Source organism: Equus asinus, chromosome 20, assembly GCF_041296235.1.
Source record: "Equus asinus isolate D_3611 breed Donkey chromosome 20, EquAss-T2T_v2, whole genome shotgun sequence".
NCBI classification, from domain to species: Eukaryota; Metazoa; Chordata; class Mammalia; order Perissodactyla; family Equidae; genus Equus; species Equus asinus.
In genome coordinates this window covers 73,624,911-73,649,524 of record NC_091809.1, presented here as the reverse complement: position 1 = coordinate 73,649,524, position 24,614 = coordinate 73,624,911, and the positions used below count along the sequence as shown (strand labels likewise).

The 24,614-nt window shown below is 42.8% G+C and overlaps 1 protein-coding gene across 9 annotated transcripts in view; it reads right to left on the bottom strand.

Annotated features, from left to right (window-relative positions):
* The window catches only part of SYTL2 (synaptotagmin like 2), a 109,776-nt gene that overhangs the window by 39,332 nt on the left and 45,830 nt on the right, over positions 1-24,614 (bottom strand). For 5 of the 9 annotated variants that reach the window (XM_070490479.1, XM_070490484.1, XM_070490487.1 and 2 more), the window contains exons 2-5: positions 21,655-22,155; positions 11,399-11,550; positions 9,451-9,586; positions 158-239 (exon numbers count right to left, since the gene is read on the bottom strand). In XM_070490479.1, the coding sequence (XP_070346580.1) occupies positions 158-239; positions 9,451-9,586; positions 11,399-11,550; positions 21,655-21,755 (471 nt within the window). In that variant the 5' untranslated portion in view covers positions 21,756-22,155. The remainder of the gene's footprint in view (positions 1-157; positions 240-9,450; positions 9,587-11,398; positions 11,551-21,654; positions 22,156-24,614) is intronic. The other 4 variants (XM_070490480.1, XM_070490486.1, XM_070490490.1 and 1 more) reach the window with 1 other exon arrangement.

The following is a 24,614-nucleotide window of genomic DNA, read 5'->3' as shown; positions in this document are numbered from 1 at the left end:
CCCCAGGAATGATGTCTTATATTAAATTGTAAAAAGTATCTATATTTGGTACAAAAACAATACTACAAAATCCTTTTTATTTCATGGTGCTTTGATAAAATGAGAAAAATGGCATTCCTGCCAAAAATGAGATTTTTGAAGTTTGAATTTAATCTACCTTAGCTGGAGACACAGCTGACTTCCCTGTGTTTTCCTGGGATATATCAGTCACGGTGGAAGCTGGATTTACCACGCTGGAACTGTAAAAGAAACAATAATTCAGAGAATAAAACCTCACCCTTTGAGGAAGTATAAATCATGGCTCTGAAGCCAAAAGCTATTAAGGCAGAATAGGAAAGGAAGTTTGTAAAATCAAACTGCCAGGAAGGGAGAGGGAGTTGGGGCCCAGAGATGATTAAGCAGTGGAGCAAAGGCAATGGTGGAGCAGAAACGAAAGACAGGTACGAAACAAGACACCACCATCCATCAGAAGCTTCCAAGTTTTTATCACGGGACCAGGCACACAGGAGGTTCACAATTTAAATTTGTAGAGATGAACTCATCTCAAAGTCAGAAGCTAACATCAGATGCAGACGAAAGGGAGCAACTCGCCTCAAGGAAGGAAGGTCATTGCTGAAATAAAATCTAAAGAGTTTTAGGGCCTGATTCCATGGGCCAGGGGCAGAATGGCAGTGCTTACTCCAACTCAGGTGGGAAATAACTAAAGAAAACACTCAGATGAGACAAGTGACTTGGCAAAGGAATGGAAGAAACAGCAGATCTAAGAGATGCTGTGCAGGGAGCCTTGTGGGTTTGGGCAACTTACTGAGAACTTTCAACCTAGCTCTCCAGGCCGGCCAGGTGAGTTCTTGTTCAAATACAAGAGGGATGAGGACAAGCAGAGCATCCAGAAGGTGGTGGGAGGTTAGAAGCCTGGAGCTGGCTTTCAGGAGTGAGGAAGATTCTCTAGACTATGATTTCCTCTCCGAGGGACAGGACAGCCCCCAGGTGAGAGTACGGTGAGAATGAATGGAGAAAAGTGAGTTGAGCAGGCTCCCTCCTGAACATCCACTCCATTGGCTATTGAGTAAGAAGGGCAAAAGAGGGTGAGAGTGGCCCTGGAGGGGAAGAAAATCCCCTGCTCAGACTTCCTGCTCCAGTGGGCTACCTCAGGCATAGGAGGTGAAGTCACTGTTGGCTGAAACCACTGTGCCTGGTAAAACTCACACCAGAGTCCAGAACTTGGAAAATACCTCAGAGGGTGCTGGCCGTCTACCATGCAGCAAAGTGACTGGAGGTTGGGGGAGGGCAGCAATTTGCCCCAAGGCCACAGAGCCTTGCCCAAGATTATTGTCACTAAAACTGTGGCCTAGACATTCCTGCAGCTTCCTTTCCTTTCCTTCCCTCTGCACTTCAACTGTTATTTTTGTAAGGAGTTAGTCTCAGGAACAGGCTGAGGTTTGGAGGAAGCCATTCTTCATTACCCTCCTCATTGTTCCAGAAAGGAATTACAGTAGATGAGGCAGATGTATATAAAATACAGTCTGAACACATGGATGCAAGAAAGGGGAGGAAAATGGGGAGGGGAAGGGAAGAGAACAAGCGTAGGAACTTATAATGGAGCCAGAATTAAGGCTAATGGAAAAGCACACTACAGGAGGCCTCTATTCTTGCAACATGTGGGCACAAACTTGAATCAAGTTTCTAGCAGCCAATGTGAAAAAAGAAACCTGGTCACTAATAGAACTCAGTGTCCATACGACAAAAACAGCCAATAGCTCAGGACTAGAAAGTTAATGTACCCGAGTGTCATTTTAAGAAGCAGGTGAGCGAAATGAGGAACCTTATAGCAGATGTTATGCTCAGTTTCTTAGAGTGTTTTGTATCATCTCCCTTAGTAAATAAAGCAGTTACACAATCAGAGGACATAAGCCAAGTGGTGATGGTTGGGAGGTCTCCATGGAATATCCATCTTCTCCTGCCATCTTCCTCCTTTGCCCCTCCCACTCATCAAGAACAAAGGCTAAGCAGAGCCTCTCCATTCTCCTCCCTCTGCTCCCTGGAAATCCAGTTCCTGTGCCTTCAGGACCCCAGGCCCAACATTTTGCACATCCTGTTGTACCCTTTCTTCCCAGAGATGAAACCAGTCTCTTACTAAATTCTATCCAGCTATGTATCTCATGTCTACTGTGCAATCTCATTCTGTGTATACATGTCTTATCTCTTATAGTAAACCAGGAGACCCCTTGAGAGTATCTTGACCATCTTTATACCCCCGCAATGCCTTGTACAGTGCCTGGTACACGACTGGTGAATGACTGAACAAAGGAAGGCCAACTGAGCCAGTGCTAGGGAAGGCAGCAGCAGACAGGTGACCATGGGTTTGTTTTCATTTTTGTTTTTTTAAATCCAGGTTATTTGGCAAACTACAATAAGGCACACTATTTAGGTTTTAAACAAAATGTCTTTGTTCCGCCTATTCAGAAAGCAAAAGAGAAGAAGAAACAAGGCATTCAGAGCACATGCTCAGACACTAAAATATCAGAAACATACAGTATTTACTGGGTTGCCTTGTGGTTGGAATGGGCAAAAATGGGATAAGGATGGGATAGTGGGTTAGCTACAGTTCACAAGTCTGCTTAATTAGAAAAAATTAAAACAACAGTCTTATGCCTCAAACTGTCTCTGAAAATAGAGTTATTTCCTAGATTAAGCCCTAGCTTTGCTACTCTCAAGGATTAAAACGTTTTGCTTGCCTGTCTTTTATTGGGCAACCATCATCACAGCAACCATCTCAGGTGGTGATCGCAACATCCCTATGAAGTATGCATCCTTTTCCCTATTTCACTCATGAGAAAACTGAGGCTTGGAGAGGTTAAGTAACCTGCTCAATGTCACAAAATTAGTGAAAGAGCTGAGGATCTGGACCAGGTGTGTCTGATCCTGACTCCAAAGACAATCATCATAATGGCTAGGCTATACTGCCTCTGATGTCTCACATTAGTAAAGCGGTGATTTATGGCAAGAGGCCTGGACTGAAGTCCAGGTGATTCTTTCTTCTCAGTGACTCTCACATCTGTCACTTTTTTTCCACCTGTACCGGCACCTCCTTTATTTCTGTCAATTGTATTACACTCATATCTGACCTCCTGACTCCAAAGTTCCACTCCCCTAATCTATGCAGCGTTCCACCACTAAGCTGGAATGGTATAAAACACAACTTTGATCATCTCCTTCTTCCGCTCAATACCTTTCCCTGGATCTTCAAGGCCTGTGGAATGAAGTCTGAATTCCTCAGGAAGGAATTGGAGATGCTCTACCGTCTGCCCCAATATACCTTCCTACTCCTCCTTTCTTTTGACCCTTCATGCCAAACAAAGTGGTCTGTCTACTCACCATCCCCAAAACTCACCTGACTCTTTGCTGTCTCCACTCAACCCATCCCCCAGCCCCTCCCTCAAGCGTTTGCTCTGCTCTCTCTGCCCAAATCCTTGCTATCATCTCCAAGCCCAGCTCAAACCTCACCTCCTTTGTGATGCTGTTCCTGTATCAGCCCACGTGGAAGTGGGTCTCCTTGTCTCACATCTCATAGCACATTTTACTGGTACTTTGGATTATGAATTTGCTCCCTGCCTGGCACTATTTGCTGTCATGTGATCAGATATTCATATACAGATGCATTACTTTTCCTAAGAGAACATAGTCTCTTTATAGCCAGATACTGTCTTTTGTTTCTTAGAATCTCTCTGAGAGCAGTAGACTGTGTCCTGCATATAAAATATATTCAATACATTCCACAAGATGAGCTTTTTAAACTGTACAGCAAGCCAAATTCCACACGCTGTGCTTTGTAATTTCTTGCCTCAGGCATCTTTCAAAAACTACCTGCAATACTAGAAGGAACACTTAGACAAAACTTGTTTACTTTGTTAAGAGGATTATTAAAATGTTGGACTATGACATTGGCTTTAGGGTTGCCCTCCTAAAAGTGTCTGCATTTTACTACAAGTCTTTGAAGACTTCACCAGAAGGAATAATAATGTTAGGTACTGTGGCAGGGGTGGATACTGGGCAAGAGGTGGGGCTTTACTGCCGTCTTAAAATCACACCGCACAGGCAGCTGGACACTCCATCTGCTTCTCGGTCCAACCATAAAGTGCTCCTAAGCACATACAGCAACTTTAAAAAGCTTTTGAACCTTAACCAGCTTTTCTCTCTAAAGTTAAAAATAACAGCAGACATCTTATACCTTCTTCTGAGGTATTTTTCAGCTTAAATATTAACAGTGTCTAGAAACAGAAGCAAACTCTACAAGTGATTTTTTTCACGTGTTTCTTGTTGTTGCTGTCTTTGGACCATGAGTGCCTTGGCAGCTGATGCTCTGTCTCAACCCCGGTGCCCAGCACCATGCTAGCAGTGTTACACTCAGTGAAGCCTGAACACACGAATAAACAAATGAAGAAATGGCTCAGGGATAAAGTGAGGCAGGCAAATTAGAAAATATGCTTTGCCAAGCCTTTCAAGTCAGTGGTTTTTTGTTAAGTAAAATATTACTTTTCTGGTGCTACCACATTTCATGCTACAGATGTATAACACAAATATTCTCATCCAAGCATAAGGCACTCTGATGTCACAGAGAAACTATTTCTACCACAACCGATTTGGGTAAATCCAAGATCCTATAGGATTAAGATTCTTTTAAGAGCTCAGTGTAAGTGATTCTGTGAGGCAGGCCTACAAGAAATGAAATGGTCACATCATTGGATTTGCAATGAATCCAAGGACAGAAGATCAAATGCATTGTCTATAGATTGACTCATCTCTACCCTGCCTTTGGGAGCAAGCTCTGTGCCTCACATGGATCTTATTATTGGGAGTGAAGGCAAGCAGCTAATCCATCTGGGAAAGGGAGATAGATATGTACAAGCAAAAGCCTTCCAGCAAAAAGAGCATAAGTGGAGAAAATAATTCCATTTCGGAACTAAACTAGTGGTTTTAATTGGTTGGTTTCCATTCAACAGAGGGTAAGAGGGAGATTGGTGTCAGGAGTATCACTGAAGCACAGGTAATGAAGCTCAAAGACTACATTTTTGGTTCATTACAATGACTTATGACAAAATAGTGTTTAATTCTACCAAAAACACAGTGAGGTGAGGAGGCACAGTTTTGCTTGCAAGAAAATTCATCTTTTTCTCGCCATTTCATAGGGTAGTGCCCAGAGGAAAACCTGCCAACGCCATGGAAAGAAATTCCACAGGGAAGGCTTTATCCTGTTCTCCCTGAACTCATTTTGGAGACACTCTCTAGAGATGAGGACATTACAAACCTCTGCAGCAGCCAAGCTCTCTCCTACCTCCATGCCTTCCGGTTCTCCAGCTTAGATGCTGCTCTCTTGCAGTTGTCCAAATTTGAGAATGCCCCTCAAATTCTCCTCCATCTTTTAGAATCACGAGAGCTCATGGTGATACTTCGGAAGTGAAGGTTTCTCAGTAATGTAAAGCAAGGAAATCTGGGTGCTATCAGTCCTGTTCTTACCTTGTAGTTTAATTTTTTCTCCCTTCTCCTCTTTTCTTACTCACTTCCTTGCTTCCAAACTACTTCATGCAATCATTCACTTATTCACTCATTTGTTTATTTATTAACCCCTCATTCAATGTTATTCTTTATTTTGTAATTCATAATCTCATCAAGTATTCTCATTCATTCAGTCGGTCAGTTTCTCATCCTTCTTCTTCATTCATTCATTTATTTACTCCATGAGGCATTTGTTGGGCACTGTTGTAAGTGCTAGGAATAGGGACGGCAGTGAACCAAACAAGTTACAGTAGTAAACAAAAATTCCTTTTCCTCATGGATCTGGGGAGAGGGGACAATAAACACACAAAAATAAATATATAGTATAATGTCAGTTAGTGACAAGTGTGATGAAGGACAATAAGAGAGGGTATTGGCATTCATTCATTCATTCCATAGATACTTACTGAGTACCTACTATGTGCTAGATACATTGTTAGATGCTTGGGACGTGGTGGCAAACGAGATCCAGGTCCTCAACTCCAAGAAAGCAATGCAGTGATACTCAGCCCTGAGATTTTTAAAAGTTCCTTGGGCAATTCTAACTTATAGGTCACAGTTAAGAACTTCTCATCAATAACCCACATATCCTATATCAATTATTAGATATCTCTATGCCCTACAAACACCTCAAATTTCTTCTGATTTCATCTTTAAAATTCCGTCATGTGTTTCCTCTTTTCTCCATCCCTTGGTTAGGTTCTCACCATCTCTCACCTAAATTTCTGTTATAACGTCCTAATTGATTATTGTGCGCACGTTCCACAATTAATTTGGGGGGAACATGATGTGCCATTAACATGTAGTTCATGGACCTGTGCCAGTCTGTGAACAGTTTGTTGCTGGGTCACAATGAGATAAATACAAAAATTAAGATTATGCATTTAGAATCATTTATAGCAATTTGCTGAGACATCCCAGCACATGATCAGTGGGTTTATATTTTGCATTGTTGTTTTCTGTATTTTTCTGTATTTCTGTATTCTGTATATACCTTGTTGTTTTCTGTATTTCATTTTTGTTATATTTTATAAAAAGTACCAATCTGCGATGATTAGAAATACAAATTTTTTTTAAAACCCAAACAATGGTCCGTTACCAAAGTTTGTGCCGACACTGCCCAACTGAAAGTCAGTCACCAGAACTAGACCTGTGATCGTTTGCAGTTTCCCTCGCCACTCTCAAGGAAACCTCATCTCTGCTCCTCTGTTCATCAAACCTGTCTCTGCTTGCTCGTGCAACAGGTGCAAAGGTGAGATCCAAAAGAACGCAGGTACCCAACAACGCTTGAGTATGCGCCGGGTACCCGCAGTGTTTCATTCTTCACAAGCAGAACCCCACAGAAATGTGCCCGCAGAAAGAAGGAAGCTTGCCACAGGGCCTATTAGAAAAACTCCTTCAGAAACTGCAATATCCAGTCACTATTGCCTCACACTCGCTACCTCCTGATTCCTGGCTAAGAAAATATTGACAGGTATTGAGTCATTATATTAAAGTTCACTTAGTTTAAAAGTACAGGCTCCAAGATACACTTAACACACCCAGTTCCCAAAGGTTAAAGTATAGGTGAGAAGCCTTGCAGGAACCTGACACCGAATAAAGTAGTAGTTTCTGACATAGAAAGGAGGAAGTAAACAACTGTAGTAAAGTAAACCATAGCTGCTTCTATGGTTCTGGATGATACCACCCATGGCACATAAAGAGCAAAGCATGCTGGATACATCTAACATTTTCATTCTTACCTTCTCGACCATACCTCACCTATGTTATGATAATGTAATCATAATGCCACCTGGAAATTGCCTATTTCCTTTCTTGCTGAGAAACGCTAAGTGGTTCCCACACCTAATTTCATTTAATCTCACAACATCCTGGTGAGGCAGCTCTGTTCTGATTTACAGATGAGACCCGAAACTTGTCTGAGGTCACATGAGGAATGCAGAAAACAATGGAGACACAAATTGTGGAAGCTATATTAATAGTCTCCAATTGAGGAAAAGCAGAGAAATACCCACCAGCCTGCATGGGGTCATGAGGAAAATGAGTCAGACTACGAGGACAGTGGCACCTCTGTGCCTCAGGCTTTTTGAGATGAAACGAGTTCCTGGAAGAAGGCCAGAAAGTCTGACCCAGAAAAAACTGTGCAGTGAGCTAAATTCGTCTCTGATACCCCAAGTCATCTTCTTTCCCCTTCTGTGGCACTTGCACCCTCTTCCCTCAGTCAGTCAGTGCTCTGGCATCCCCACCCCCCATCAACCCAGCTCTTAGGACCTGCTCTCAGCTCCTTGGTGGTGAATCTCAATGAGTGTGTTTTCATTCCCAGAGTTTCTAATATTTAAGATCTCATCTTTCCCTACGGAAGGAAGGCCGGCCTTCATCCCATTAGGCGGGTGGCAGGCAGCTGGTAAATGGGAAGTCACGGAGGGGAAAAGGTAGGGTGTTCCTTACACCCTTTCCTGAGCTTCCTAAAATATCTGTGTGTATGTGAGAGCCCAAGCTTCCATTCATTGAGTATCTACTATGTGCTATGGACTTTGTGTTAGGAATTCTACATTTACTAGTTAATTAAATTCTCAATACTTTTGCTAGCAAACTATAATCATTCCCATTTTACAGCTGAGGAAACAAAGGCCCAAGATGTTAAGTCATTTCTAGTGCAAGGTCATGGTATCACTTCTTGGCTACTGTTAAGCTGTTTTAACCCCTAGCCAACATGGCCTCTACAGACATAAGAGAATATTACAAACCATCCAGAGAGAAAAGAATACAGCCTACCACCCATGGAAAATAAAGCGGGCCCTCTCCAACAGGAAAATGGATAAGTAATGGGTACCTGAATAGAATCAGTATCCCATTAACCATGTGATACAACTTCGCTCATATTTGACTCTGAAATGCCTGTTGGTGCCTATATTACAGACCCTCTCCATCATGCGTAAACTATGTTGGAAACATACCTGTTCCCCAGGTGCCTCAGACTTGGACCCTGACTCAGTGGCTGTCTCACCAGCGAATTCATTGACTTCATCTCAGTTGGAGACTCTAAACTGAACTGTCTTCACTGAGGAGCTAGAGATAAAATGCAACTGTGCTCCTAGCAAAGGGTAACAACTATACCTCCAAGGGACAGACATCAATAAGATCCTTAAATATCTAAAAGCAAATCGGCATGGCTCAAAAGGTTTGTGGCAATGTAGCCTCACAATCAGCTACTTCACAGGAAGGATGTACAAAAATACATTTTGATTGGCCAAATGATAACATGTATGGAAAACACCCAAAAATCAAGGCTAAAATACTGAGGACAATCTGCATCCTTGAGAGGCATTTATTGAGTACCTACAATGTGCCAGGTATTCTCCACACATTACCACTAATTCTCACCATCTCCTTTCTTGGTATACATTATCATTCCTATCTGTAGTTAAGAAAAGAAACTCTGAGAAGGTTAAATGACTTGCCCACCATCAAATGGCTAATAACTGGCATATTCAGGATTTGAATGCTTATCTGTATGGTTTCCATGCTTAAGCTTCTTCCGTTGCACCAGGCTGTTACAATTTGATCATAATTCATCTCTTCCCTGAAATGGCCTATTCCCGTATTCATTTTTGAGCACCTCTTCATTCTACTCTAAGGAGAAATCCTTAGTACAAATGAAAAATAGCTATGGTTAATGTTGGAAGAAATCACCACTCAACATTTTAATTTAATTTAACATTCAGATTTGCTAGAACTTCTGGAAGCTGGGAAAGAGTACTACTCAAGCTGTGTCCACATCAGGGCCCAGAATTCTCTCATACATGCCCATGAGACCAATCTGGCATTTGCACTCCTAGCCCACCATTTTGCTATGAATCCTACATGCAGCAGCTCTCCCCAGGGGCTCTGTCTTACCTTGGGCTTGCTGGTGCTACATCTTCTTCTGGCTCTTCTACAACACCGGCCAGCTCTGGGGGAAGGAAAGCATCTTTGTTGACATTATTCACCCAGCTCTCCTTTGCCCTGTTTGCTCTGTCCTTACTCTGCTCAGCTGAAACAGGAAACAATAAAGACAGGAAGGTTATCTCTCATCTCTAGGACCTACAACTCTCATATCGGCTCTTATCACCGAAGGCTCGAACTTGAACTTCAGGCCTTCTCTGAGTGCCAAGGCAATCACTAATGAGTCTGAGTACTTGGGATCAGAAATTTATCTGCAAGAGAAGTCAATAGATTCCCATGATGTTAGCTCCCCGCAAGCAGAGTCGCCTGAGAGCATGGATGTACCTTTAAATGTGCGGATAATTCCAAAGACAACTGAAGCAAAATTCTGACTGCCTCTAGATGAATCTGACCTGAATTGGGGTCAGGACCGAATGTGTATGCCCAAGGGATGTTTAGAGCAGAGAGTCCTCATTGGGACAGAAGCATCATCATTACCAAGCATTTACTGAATATCTACAATGTGTCCAATTCAAGTCTGGGCTCTGGGATTCAAAGGGGAACAAATATTTCTAGTCTGGAATGTCCCTCTCCACTGCCTCTTCCTCTCCCAAGTCTCTACATATCCAAATTCTAGATATTCTTCAGTACTCGGCTTAGATACCAGAGCCTACAGAAAACCTCTGTGCTCCTCTTCAGGAAATAACCTCTTTTGCCTCTGAACACCCAGGGCCCTTTACCTCAGATAATTAGCCTCAACAGAGGGATGACTAAGTGCCAAGCACAGTGCCATGTTCTTTGCATGCATTATCCTATAAGGAGCGAGCTATTTTCCAAGTTACAGATTTGGAAATTGAGGATCAAACAGTTCAAGAAACTTGCCTAAGGCCACATAGTCAGTAAATGCCAGAAACACTTTTATCAGTGTTAAGAAAATGAAGCAATATTAGGGCTCTCAATTTGCAAAGACTTACATTCCAGGGTGGTATTCCCCACAAGTCTCATTACATAGAAGTCTAGTTTTCTCAGCTACAAAATGGAGTCCACAATACTAACCTATACCCCTCAAGATTTCTGAATGTCTGGGTGGTTTTGACAATCAAGAGGGCTGCAAGCAATGTGTAGCACATACTAAGGGGTCAGCCCTTATCTGCAAGGAGTCAGAAAGACTGAAATCCTAGCTCTGCCATTTGCCAACTACATAACCTTATCACTTCTCTGAACTTTACATACCCCTTATATAGAATGGGGATAATAGCTCCCTTACAAGATTGCTGTTACAATTAGAAATAATACAAAGTAAATGACTATCATATAACAGATGCTCAAAAGGTGACAGCTATTTTCCGTATCGAGTACAGGCCAAATCTCGACAGGTTCTCGGGGGTAAAGGTTTACACTGGCTAGTCCAGAGTTAACTAGAGAGAAGGCACCTGGTAAATATTTAACGAACTCAACAGAATTCTAAAGAAGCCCTCAAAATACCATCTCTACAGCCCCTTAAATGATGTAGTTGGTTGATTAAATAAGTACCAGATGTCAACGTCATGGAACAGAGAGGCTAATCTCTTTCCGTCTAAGCTCTTCACTCTATTCAGGACACAAGGTTCTGAAGCTTCAGAGTTAAAAGCTAAAGAAAGGAGAGGTGTCTATGTTACTGTCTATGCTACTACAACTCAACATGGCATCTAAAGTGCTTCCTTTGTCCTTCTACACCACACTGAGTCGCTTAGCCTTAACCTCATCCATCTAAATCCAGGGCAAGAAAATTTTGAGCTAGAGGGCTACACCCTATGCAAAGTATACCTCTAAATGATTTCCCTCAGAAGAATTCAGTAAGGACTCTGACACTCTTCTCTTCTCCTGACTCCTCCTTCCCAAACAAATGTTGGCTCTACAGGTACTAGCCAAATCAACTCACCTGCTACCTGAAGCCTCTTCTTTCTCATGGATGCTCTGATGATATCTGTGCCATGGATTTTGTCTCTGTGCCTTTTTGCCTTGGCTTCATAAAACCATTGGCCACTCATATTCTTCAGTTGTTGGTCATCCTTAATTTTTTCAGGCAAATGTCTACAAAAGGAAAAGAGCTTTACTTTGCTGAGAACTCACAGTAAATAAATGAGTTCACTGTGACACTGCATAAAGAAACTTCTAAATATACATCCAAAATGAAGCTCTGAATATCTTAGAAGATCCCACAAACCTCCCAGATGACTAACAAATGTATGTTCTCCTTTGACATAAAAGTCAGAGAAATCAAAGCCAACATTTATTTATAAATTCAAAGATGTGCACTAACCATCAGGGAAATGCAAATCAAAACTACACTTAGATATCAACTTATGCCCATTAGAATGGCTATAATAACCAAGACAAAAAATAACAAATGTTGGAGAGGTTGTGGAGAAAAAGGGACCCTCATACACTGCTGGTGGGAATGCAAACTGGTGCAGCCATTATGGAAAACAGTATGGAAATTTCTCAAAAAATTAAAAATAGAAATACCATATGATCCAGCTATACCACTACTGGATATTTAACCAAAGAACATGACATCAACAATACAAAGAGGCTTAAGCACTCCTATGTTCATTGTAGCATTATTCACACTAGCCAAGATGTGGAAGCAACCCAAGTGCCCATCACCTGATGTTTGGATAAAAAAGATGTGGTATATATATACAATGGAATACTACTCAGCCATAAGAAAAGACAAAATCATCCCATTCACAACCACATGGATGGACCATAAGGGTATTATGTTAAGTGAAATAAGCAAGACAGAGAAAGACAAATGCCATATGATTTCACTTATTTGTGGAACATAAACAAATAAGGGGTGGACACAAGGGGTGAAGGGGCACATTTATACTGTGTCTGACAAATAATGTACAACTGGAATTTTACAATGTTACAAACTATTATGACCACAATAAAAAATAAATTTTAAAAATTAAAAAAAAATTTGAAGATGTAATCTATGATCCTTAGATGATTCCTATAATTTCTCAAGGGCAAATTCACTTTTTTTTCCCAATGGTGAGGTACCTTTTTTTTTTGATGAGGAAGATTGGTTCTGAGCTAACATCTGTTGCCAATTTTCCTCTTTTTTTTTCTCCCCATAGCCCCAGTACATAGTTGTATATCCTAGCTGTAAGTCCTTCTAGTTCTTCTATGTGGGATGCCACCAGAGCATGGCTTGATGAGCAGTGTGTAGGTCCATGCCCAGGATCTGAACTGGGAAACCCAGGACCACTGAAGCAGAGCATGCAAACTTAACCACTATACCACTGGGCCAGCCCCCAGATTCACTTTTTGGTCACAGTCTTCTGTGTCTACTGTTCAAACGCAAAGGCCCCAGTGAAAGATGACATATTAAGCTTCCCCAAGCTTTGTTTCCTTATCTGCAAAGAGGGGTTAATAACAGCAACCCACCCCATGGGGTTATTATGAGGGTTAAATTAGCTAATGCATGTAAACCAGCCTCCAAACATGCCCGGTAGCTACTAAACACTCACTGAATAACTGGTGGGGTGAGTGTCAGCTCACCAGTCCTTTCCATTCAGTGAAATCAGTTTATCAGAGACTTTTCTGGAAGTCTGTAGGGGAGGGTACATGATGTCCCTGGCTCTTAATGTTAGGGAAATGAAAACTGAAAAGGCAGGCTGGAATCAGGGCAGATCAAATTTATGGGTGGAGGGAGTAAAAGTAAAGGCAGAGGCAAATTCCATTTGTGCAGATACTGCTTTTAAGGGTTGCACAATCATTCATGCTCCAGTGAAACAGCTAAAATCTAAAGAACAAACCAAGTACTGCCCTCCTAAAACCTTCCCAATTCACACTGGCTGGAAAGACATTCTTCTACTTCACAAGTTTTTTAACCTCTCCATCCTCTATCCATCTCAATAAAATGAGAATCACAAAATCTATCTTTTCTTATTCATAGAGATGTACTTAGAATAAAACGGAACAAAAGCCTTAAAGAGACTTTGAACTCTTGGAAGATAATGTGCTACGTAAATCCAAGAGGGTTTTATGATTGTCACTCAAGCTAATATGCACACTTCCTAAAGTAGCAAATGTAAGTGTTTTAGCCAGAGAACGTGGGTGGTAGCCACACCAATGTCTGCGTGTGAGAGTTACACACAGGCATACCTGGGAGTGGGGAGAACAAGAGGGCAGATACCAGGGTTCTAGCAGTTCCTCTCTCCCAACTGTGCCTGGAGAGTGTCTTTCTACCTAGAGTCCTACTCTCTGCTGCAACTTCCTCCCCTCTCTCAGTTACCTGGGAAGAAGTGACCCTATCCCAAACATGTCCAACCACAACTCTCGGACACACATTGTCACGACAGCCCATCACCCAATCCTGACAGGGACAGTGTCATCACTTCATGGTTCTGAATCACCAGAGAGATCATGGTTCTTCATAAACATTTCTAACAGTTTCCCATTGCCTAGGTTTTCTCTTTCTGATTAGAGAGTGAACCCCTAGGGGCAGGGCCTGTACTCATGCATCTTGGCTTGGAGTCTGGGAAACAGTAAGTATTTATTCAGTGCTTGTGGAGAGAAGGAATATCATGTAAGGTCCCTGACCACCTGGCTTCAGGCCACATTTTCAGATTCATGTTCCAGCACTTACTCCCCTGCTCCCACTTGCCAGCACACAATATTTCTCACTGCTCTCCAAACTGCCTTCTCATGACCTCTGCACACGTTAGAGGCAGGCAGGTGTGGCAGAAAGACTATGGGCCTTGGAATCTCCCAAAATTAGGCCCAAATCCCAGTTCTCATCCTTCCTAGATATACCCTGGGGCAGGTTACTGAACCCCTCTAAGCTTCGGTCTCCTTGTTTGTAAAGATAGGGGAAAATAAGATCTAGTCTGCAGGACTTCCGGGATGATTAAATGAGGTATTTACCTGAAAGTACCTAGCAGTGCCTGGATCTTGCTAAGAGGTCAATAAATGTGAAATGTCTTGGGATGTCTTTCCCTCACTTCTCTGTCCAGCACATTTCTCCTCATCCTTCAGATCCAGTTCACGCAACTCCTCGCCGGGAAAGCCTTCCTTAATGCCCAAGGACACAGTTCAGCTTGCCCTTCTCCCTGCTCCCACAGCACCTCCACAAGAGCACTTAGCACATCAAGTTCCAATGATCTATCTGCACATCTGTCTCACCCACTAATCTGTGAACTCTGCAAATTCCTTGAAGGTGAGGACTATATATTAATCACCTTTATAATGCCAGCACCTAGCACAGAGCCTGGCACAGACCTGATAGCCAGAAACTGTTTGTTGAGTGAATAAATCAATGAACAAATAAATGCTCAGCAGCCACCCCAGTCTGAGTCAGGCAAGAGATATAAGAGATCTTGTCACTACTGGGCCAAGGAACCATCCATCGCAATGGCTGTGCCTTCTCCTGATGAGGCAGGACATCTCAACTCTTGGCAGAATAGGAAAAAACGCGATGAATATGGCATCAGTCATCAACTTGTTGAAAGAGATCACAAACCCTCGTAGCATAACAGCTCTCAACTTTTCTTCATGAGATTATTTACTTATTTTTGTTGTTCAACTGGAAGGCGCTTTGTAGGTGTGCAACACCTGACCTGCTCTTGCCTAAATGACTGCAAGACTCTGATCATGCTAAGCTCTCCGTGCACATGAGCACGCACTGTGTGAGTCAGGCTCACTGAAACTCACGGCCCCTGGAAAGGCTGCTAGCCATTACAGTAAGGAATTGAGGTTGAGTTTCTAGCTCATTTCTTTTAAAGTGGCAAAAGAATAGGAAATTCTTTCAAATTCAGTAAGTTCTATTTATGTATTTCCTAACATGATAATCACTGCTCGGTTTAGTCAATTTCTTCTTCTATCTTAGTCGTTTGGAATATTTGATAGACAAATCCATATGTGTGACATCAAAGCCAAGTTTTATAAAGATGTAGATCATATAAAAATACCACCATCTAGGTGGTACTGTTAAAAATCTTCTCCTTCAGGGGCTGGCCCCATGGCTGAGTGGTTAAGTTTGTGCGCTCTGCTTTGGCGGCCCAGGGTTTCGCTGGTTCGAATCGTGGGCACGGACATGGCACCGCTCATCGGGCCATGCTGAGGCGGTGTCCCACATGCCACAACTGGAAGGACCCACAACTAGAATATAAAACTACGTATGAGGGGGCTTTGGGGAGAAGAAAACAACAAAAAAAGATTGGCAACAGATATTAGCTCAGGTGCCAATCTTTAAAATAAAAGTCTTCACTTTCTACCAGCCCACACCGACCTCTTATTTTTCCTGAACTTTAATGTACTAAGCAAATTAGCATTTGTTCTTCTAATCATTGTACCACTTAGGTGAAGTGGGAAAAGGTAAGTTTCTTGGGACTCACAGTTTTTAGCCCTTACCATCCTCTTGGCATATGCATGTTGTGCTTAGTAGGAAGCTGAGGATAGAGAAGAAGTTCAATAAACACCCATGGCTGGTGGGCAGAATTAAAGGCAGAAGAGTACTGAGCCCAGAGAAGACCCTGTCCTGCTGGCCCTCCAGGCAGAACATGCCAGTCGTACCCCCATTGCTTCAGCTAATACATACAAAGCATGCATTTTGCACTGGGCTACAAGCTTGGCACTTAACATGCATCATCTCATTTAATCCTTACAATTTCATCGAGATGTACAAAGAATTTAGTCAACTGCAAAAGATGGCCATCTTGCCTCCTCTGTATGTTAAAGGCCATATTTGTTCATTTTTTCATTCACTAATTTATTAATCCCCTATCATATGCCAGGAAGATGCTTAGACTTGTGAATAAAAAGTTCAGTCTCTAGCCCTAACTGCCAATGTCAACTCCTGTGGTACAGAGTGTGAGCACATGAGGAGGAAAGCCAGAAGAACAGTGAGGCCCTCCAGCCTGGCTTCAACACTCAGCCTACACCCTTTTCCTCCTTGTACTTACTGAGCACACCCCAGCTTCTAGCTCTGCATCATGATGAGGCAAAAGCCTAACATTATAGGCGGGACTTGGTTGATAATATCTAGTCAACTGTGGATGATAAGAATCAGAAGCCTGGCCAGAGAGGCTGATTGGTCCATTCCTCAGCTTTTTTTTTTTTTTAACCCCTTGTATATTCTGGGCAAGATGGTTAGATACGTGATTTGAAAGTACTCTTAGATGTTTGTTTTGAATGTGAGAGGTGGAAGGGACCTTAGATAGTTTAATGGCCTCACTTGAGGCCCAGACAAGTTAAGAGGTTTGCCCAAGGTCACACAGAGCTGGGACAGGACACCAGACTGGCTCTTGGACAATGCTCTTTCTATTACCCCATCCTGCCTCAGAGAGCCAACATGATTTTGGTTTCTAAGATGGCTATCACATTCACTCTTCGCATGAAGAAATTCAACCTTCGATAGAGAATCTGAAAACCAATACATGTGAAAATGAAATAAACTGCACATGTTCTTCACAGTGGGAAACGAGAGGAAACGTGTGTCCCTTGTGTCGTAGATGCACCATAGATTACCACACTCTGCTGAGAGGCAGCACAGTGTGTGGGAAGGACAGCCTTTGTAGTTTGACAAGCAAGGCTTCAATCTTGCAGGGCACTTTACCTCTTCCACCTTATTTCCTCATTGTTGAGTGGGTTCAGATACACTGTTATGCAGATGATAGGGGAAAAGGTATGTGAAGCTCTGTGTACAATGCAGTTCCTTGACAAATGTTGGTTCCTTTCCCCCTTGCTTTGACAGAAAACAGCACCGGAGGTCCTGGAAAGCAGTTCTTCAATGACAACTGCTTTCATCTAAAGGAAACTGGGTCTTAAAGAAGCAGCTGAGAATCATAAGATGTGGTCGTGGTTGAGATGGTATCTACTGCAAGAACGCCCACCACTGTAGATGTGGTTGTGTGTGTATGGGGTGGGGGCGTGGTGCTAGTGGTGCACAGATGCACATGGGCAACGATTTCCTGCTGGCAGTGTGATGCAAAGCACAAGAAACACCACCTCTACAGTGTGTCATTTTCAAACCATAAAAGATTGAAATCATATATGTGTATGTACAGCAGTGTTTCTTAAAAAAAAAAAAAGGAGGGGGAGAGGGGGCAGGGGGGGAGAGAGAAATAATAATCTATCCTGACGTCTGCTTCACGGCTGCTTTGGGAAATGTCTCCAGCTGGTAGTTAGGCAAGCAAGCTGGGTAGAGATGCGTGATAATAACTGGGCCCAGCACTTGTGGCTACAGGTAGAGAGGCAGCACGAAAGACGGCTGTGGTGGCAACAGTAACCGGGAACTACCTTCTAACTGTACCCCACACACACCACAGCGGATATTCCCTTGGGTTCAAATCCATGGTCTACTATCAACAGGTTGAGTGGTTTGGGAACTGGATACTTCCCCTACATGACATGCATTTTTCTCATCCATGAAATCAGGATAGGAGGTGACATATAGACTAAATCATCTCCAAAGTGTCTCAAATGAACTTGGATGTGAACAATTCAAAGCACTGGCTATATCAGGAATGGCAAACAGATTTCAATTTGAATGCCAAATCTCATCTACAGCCATACTGCAAAGGATTCTGAGGCAGTGTCTGGTCTTAGTGGGCAACAGTGCTATCATCTATTAAGTGATGTCCTCATGGCTACAGGAGGCTTATATTCCAAAGGCCATGATGAATTAGCATTTGAAAGGACAGTCTGAATTTTACTGGCAGGTTTACTTTTCTAATGATATTCTGTTTAGGCTAGTATTATAATTATATAATTTATGTTTCTAAAGCCACATAGCAACTAGAAGGAGGACTGGGCTTGTAAAATCATTTTGGAGAAACAAAGTTGAGATTTTAAATTTGCAATTGATAATCCAGCAAATGGAATAAAAGCCATTACATGGTAAATTCCTTGAGGGCTGGGATTATGTTTCAATCTCCCTAGGATTCCCTTCATATCATTGCCCCAAGCAGTTACCCACACTTAATAGGTGCTCAATTAAATTTCACTGCATTAAATAATGAAGAGTTGTAGGAATAATTCCCTCCTAAGGAATGAGACTACTAACCAGAGATTTCTGTCCTCTTTTAGAGGCATAGGTGGTGTGGTGAATAAGGGAATTAAAACATATTCATTATCTGTTACGAGCTAGGAAGATTAAGAATTATCTTACTTAATCCTTATTCAGTCCTCTGGGTTTGGTACGATGATCACGGCCAGTCTCTGAGCTGAGGCTCAGAGAGGATACATAACTTGCCCAATGAACCACAGCTGATCAGTGGTGAGAATAGGATTCAAACTCATGTCACTTTTGACTCCAAGGTCCGTGCAGGGAAGTTCTTTCCCTGTGACATCATAGAACCCTTACTGTTCTTATGAAAGAATAAGAACAATGAATAGGTTGGGGCAGAGGGAAAAGCACAGGATCAATAGTGTTTCTTATCATAGCTTTGGCACTGACTAGCTGTGTGACCCTGGCAAGACACTTCCTCTCTCTCTGGGCTTTACCTTCTTTATCTATAAAGGGACTGGTGTGGACCAAAAAATTTCCTTTCCAGAGCTGTCAGGCTATAACTCTAATGGAAGAGCCAAAGACAAACACCTGGGGGATGGTGAAGGCTCTGGAAAGCAAAAGTGCACAGAATAGCATTTTCAGAGACCAGAAACCCAATTCTAGTTCCACCAGTCCAAGAGCAGAACAACTTCAGAACCATCCCCACAAGTCCCTTTAGTCCAAAAGCAAAGAGGGGGTCAGCACTCCTCTTGTGTGGAGCAGGCCATGGTTGTACCTCTTGCAGTGTCCACAGGCTATAGGCCTCACAGCTCTCCGCCCTCCCTGCACACTGTCACTTCTCCCCAGCCCCAGGGTCCTGGACCTGCCCATGGCCAAGTAGATGTGAGGTACTTGGTGCTTAAGTAGAAAGTCCCCCAGAATGGTGGTAGCAGACAGGGCTGGACTCACACCAGGTTTTTCACCACCCCAAGCCTTCTTCCTATCAGTTTACACAAGAGAAAAACAAGGGTAGTGGCAGCTGCTGGGGCACCCTCAGAAACAGCATATGGAAGGAGAGTCTGCAGACCCACCACTACAAAGGGACTCAGAGTATTCCTGCTGCAGCTGTAGACTGATGGTGCCAGAGGCTACACACTCACACCCCTTACAAGGCCCAGTTCCAGGCAGAACTTTGCATTTTTGAGGATATTTTCATCAACTACTGCAGGTGTCCGAGAAATACCTCCACTCTATTCACACAGAAACACAGAACTCCTTGGAAGACTCAGCAGCCTGGACTCCTAAGGGCCAAGAAAATATAAAAGGGAGGGGGGATGAATCTCTCTTCATAACCTGGCTAGAGAGAGGAGGGAGAATTGCAGAACACAATAACACCTCGTTAGCGGGAGGAATCGAAGGTGCTCGCGGCAATCCAATATTCACGGTCCCCATTTACTGAGGTGGGAAGAGGAACCCAGTGCCCTCCCCGCTCCACTTCTTTCTCTCCATCTTGTCTACTGGGAGGATAAAGAAACTCCCACTATGCTTTAAGAATCAACCAATATTTTCTCTGTGCTGGCCCTCCACTTATTTCTAAAATGGGTATAATGATCCTTGCCTCGCCAAATCTCAGGGTTGTTGTGAGGAACATAAGAGGATAACATTCATGAAAGGGCCTTATAAACTGAATGGGTAAAGGATTAATGCTACCAAGAGGCTCTGAGCGTGGATTAGTGTAAATTCTTGCCTGTCCTGGGGAAACTGCTCAAGGTACCCCACTTGCCGAGAATGGGGAGCAGAGCCCCATCCAGGTGCATGGAGCACTGAGAGTGACTTGTAGGGGGGAGTCTGACAAGTAAGGAACCCCATTCTCATGATCCCCACTACCAACAGCCACCTCCTGACACCATCACAGCTCAGTGTCCTACCTCACACCAAGACAGCCACCCCATTCTCCACGGCCAGGTCCCAGGATGGGCTGTCTGTCATTGTTTTCTCAGGGAGAGGAGCTGGAGTTAGTGAATGAGTACCTGAAGAACAGGATTTGGTTCTCACTTCTGACACCTATGGGCTGTATCAGCTTGAGCAAGTCACCTGACCTGTCTCAAGGTCAACTTCCTCACACATCAAATGCGTGTAATTGTATCCCACCCAGCCCCGCTAACTGCCCAAGAGTGTTGTGAGCTCAGAAGAATGCCCTTTGCAATTTGTTAATCACTGTCATTTGCTAATGATTTGTTAATTTGTTAAGCACTGTCTATAAATGAGTTAGTATTAGTAGCCACAAATGGATACTCTGGAGGGCTTTAAGTGAATTTCAGCATGTTCTTTTATAAAGCATCCATGTTCAGTCAGGGTCAAAATATGGGAAACGGTGCAAATAAATCCATTATTCATGAACCTTGTCCCAGGAAACAAGAACATGGCTTATGTTCCTTTTGGATAACTCCTGGGATGGGGATCATGCAATTAATACTACTACCTCACATTCTGGAAGCCTTTCACTGTCTTCAAAGCCCAAGATTACATAGGCAATAGATGGCAGGGCCTGGACTCAAGCCCAACTTTTCAGCCACCTGGTCTCATGCTCCTTCTACCCTAGTGAGTAGAAAGTGGTAGGAACGTTGATGTGGGACATCTGGGTTCCTCCCAATAAGGACAGTGTGTCAAAGCTGCCACTCCTTCTTGTGAGAGACAAATGAAAAACTGTCTCAGTCAGAGCCAATTTCAAGTGTTGTTAAAACCAACTCAAACATTTCTGAAAGTATGCAAAACTGTGAGCAACTTCTCAATTTATCTTCTTTAAAAAATTTCTAATTTAGTTCATGATTCAGTAAAAAATAGAGGATTCAGTAAAAAAAAAAGTAGATACAAATATACACACATCCATATATATATATAGATGTAGATATGCATTCATATATATTTCATTTTTTTTAATTCAGTGTCTATAAATTAAAAGAGTTTACTTAGGTTTTTAATCAAGACTCTATTTCTGGCAGGAGTCCTATGGGATAAATTAAGAGGCACCAAAGAGGAAAAAGTTCCATCCAGGAAGTAAACCTAAAATTGGAACCCATAAGTTCAGGCTCTGAGTCAGAACTACCACTTATGGTCGAGAAAAAAAAAGTGTTTCATCTTCTTACAGACTGCCTCTGCTTCCCCCATGCCCGAGGACCTCCCCAGCTCCTTACCTGACTCTCTCTTCTTCAACCCTCTTCAGGGCAGCATCTCGCTGCAGAACCTTCATGATGGCCTCTTGCTCCTCCTCGGTCAGGAAGCTTAAGTCGATCATTTTGAAAAGGTTACACAAAAAAATAGCAACAAGTCTGGCTTAAAATTCTCAAAGCGAAACAACTATGACTGTAGCCTGATGGTTAAAAGATGCAAAAACAAAATGAAGTAATATCTTGTTCTGTTCTGCAGCAAAAGTCTTACATTGGTGCAGCAAAAGTTTTAGGTGGCTGATTGCAAAACCCTAAGCACCCTTTCCTGTGAAGAAGTAGTGGTCTGTGGGATGATGTGGAGAGGAGACTTCCAGAAGCACGCTGCATTCCTTGCCAGACAGGTCACTTGTTCCTACAGTGTCATTCCGACTCACACTCCTTCTCTGGACCAGTCTTATACACAGTTTATTCTCCTTCCGTCCTCGCCATCAACTTGACGAGAGGCAGCAGTATCTGAGCATCACCTACCTGGGGAATCATGAGACAGTAAACACAAACGGTGAGAGCCAGTTTCTATAGCATTGCTCATTACTACAAGATTTAAAATGTACTGGGGAAAAAAATGACCATGTGAGATGGTCTCTGAGGTCAGGGAAACCAGTTCTGCCGGCTTCCTGAGCAAATGGCAAATGGGTCATGAAATATGCTTCAACTCAATTCCAGACTGCCAAGATGGAGAGCACAGAAAAACACCTGTCAATGTTTAACAATCCACTGAGGAAAGGGATGGTTGCTGGTTTGCTCTCTGCAAACTCATGGGATGGTAGGCTAAAAAGTCAAGCTAATGGTCAGTAAGACCAGGGAGATGTGATTTCAGTTGTCAAGTGATTTTGGGTAAGAAACTAGGAATAAAAATTCACAAATGCTCACTTCTCCATGAGTAGGAATGTTCCACTGGAGTATATCTGTGCTCCGTAATGACAAGAGAGCTAATATTAGGTAGAGGCAGCCTGCACAATAGTAGGAATTGTTATTCTTCACCCAGTCCCACCTCTAACCTTTGCTGGTCCTGGAGAAACTCACCAAGCTTGTCTCTCTTCATTTCTGAAGAGAAAAAGCACACACTAGTGTGTGTATATAAACTGGCAGAAAGGAAGTGGCAGAATTTCAAGACACCCCACCATCCAAAGGGAGCACTTTCAAGTTGGACCACGGGCAAGAATCCTATTTTCTTTGAGACATCTTAAATCCATGTGCAATGAGAAGAGTGACACCTGAAGAATGCCACAGCTAGATGGGACTTGAGAGATTATCTATTCCAGGAGCAGGGTCCTTTAACAAGAGCAGTGCTGCATATACAGTAGACACTAAAATCCAGGTTTTTAGTACCTTTTAAAGCAGCCCCACTTAGGAATAAAATAGAGTCGGTACACTAGTGAGTAATTTTTATGAATGAATTCTTCGTTTTAGCAAAACAGAACTCCTGGGAAGTTCTCCCTCCGCCACTTGCTAGCTATGAACCATGAGGCAAGTTACCTCCCGCTCTGAAGCTCAGTTTTCTCATTTGCAGTTACTTGACATTAGGACGTCCCTCCCAAGTAGTAAGGATTAAGTGGAATAATGAATATAAAGCAGCACATATCTTGCATCCTGTACCAAACATAGCTACTAAAAATATATTCTAACTTCCCTTCTGAGTTCACATTTTTGTCTGATCCATTAAGAGTGTACTTGGTCATATATTTTCCTTTCCTCTTTTGTATTATGTTTCTTTCTCATCTCTCTCAGAAAGTATGGACTCTGATAACCTTTATCTTCCTGTAGCTCTTTGCATATTACCCACAGTGACTACTCAAATAAATATTAATACAATACTTCATTATTCTTTTTTTTTTTTGATGAGGAAGATTGGCTCTGAGCTAACATTTGCTGCCCATCTTTCTCCTTTTGCTTGAGGAAAACTGTCACTGAGCTAACATCTGTGCCAGTCTTCCTCTATTTTGTATGTGGGTTGCCGCCACAGCATGCCTTGATGAGCAGTGTGTAGGTCCATACCCGGGATCCAAACCAGCAAATCCTGGGCCACTGAAGCAGAGCACACAAACTTAACCACTATGCCACCAGGCTGGCCCCTTTTCTCTTTTTCTAATTTGTATGCACTTGCATATGTTACTGCCTGCTTGCTCATCTTGAAAACTATTCATTCTTCAAGATGAAAGTTACCACCTCCAGGAAGCCTTCCCTAATTTCCACAGCCAGAGTTAAATGCTGTAGTAGATTTGCTTATTGTTCCTAACTCTTCACTCCCTCCCTGAAACAGAACTATACAGCCTTGCGCCACTAGAGGAGGCAGAGTGTTCATCCCCACCTTCCTGATGTTGGGCTCAGTCTATGACAACGAAATGAAGGTGTCAATGAAATTTACAAATGTGATGCAAGCACAGGCTGTATATGTGCCTGTGTGGTCTGGCTTGGCTTCTTGAATACTCCTGCCATGTGCCACAAGAAGAGCTTGCCCCATGCAGCCATTACTTCTTCAGTCTGGGTCCCAGAAAGAGAGATACAAGGATAGACCAGAACCTGATGCACCCGAAGCAGGACCACCCCAGCTGACCTTAGAGATGGAAGGAAGAAATAAATATGTCTTGTTGGAAGCCACAGAAGTTTGGGGTTGTTACACAAGACTTTTGTAGCCAGAACTTGACTAACACAAAAATGTTCTCCTCCATGTCTACACCTCCAGTGCTATAATTATTTGTCTTCCTTCAGTCTCTTCTGACTGTGAGTCTCTGAATGTGGACAAATAAGTGAATGAGTAAATGATGAATGAACCTAATCCAAATATGTAACTTCACCAGGGGACGACTATCCCAATTCTTCCTCATACAGTAGCTTTCTTTCATGTGTAGTAACCGCCTTAGATCTCAAAGGCTGGCAAGGAAATGGATTCAGGCCATATTCTGGGAACCATGTCCCTGATGAGGCAT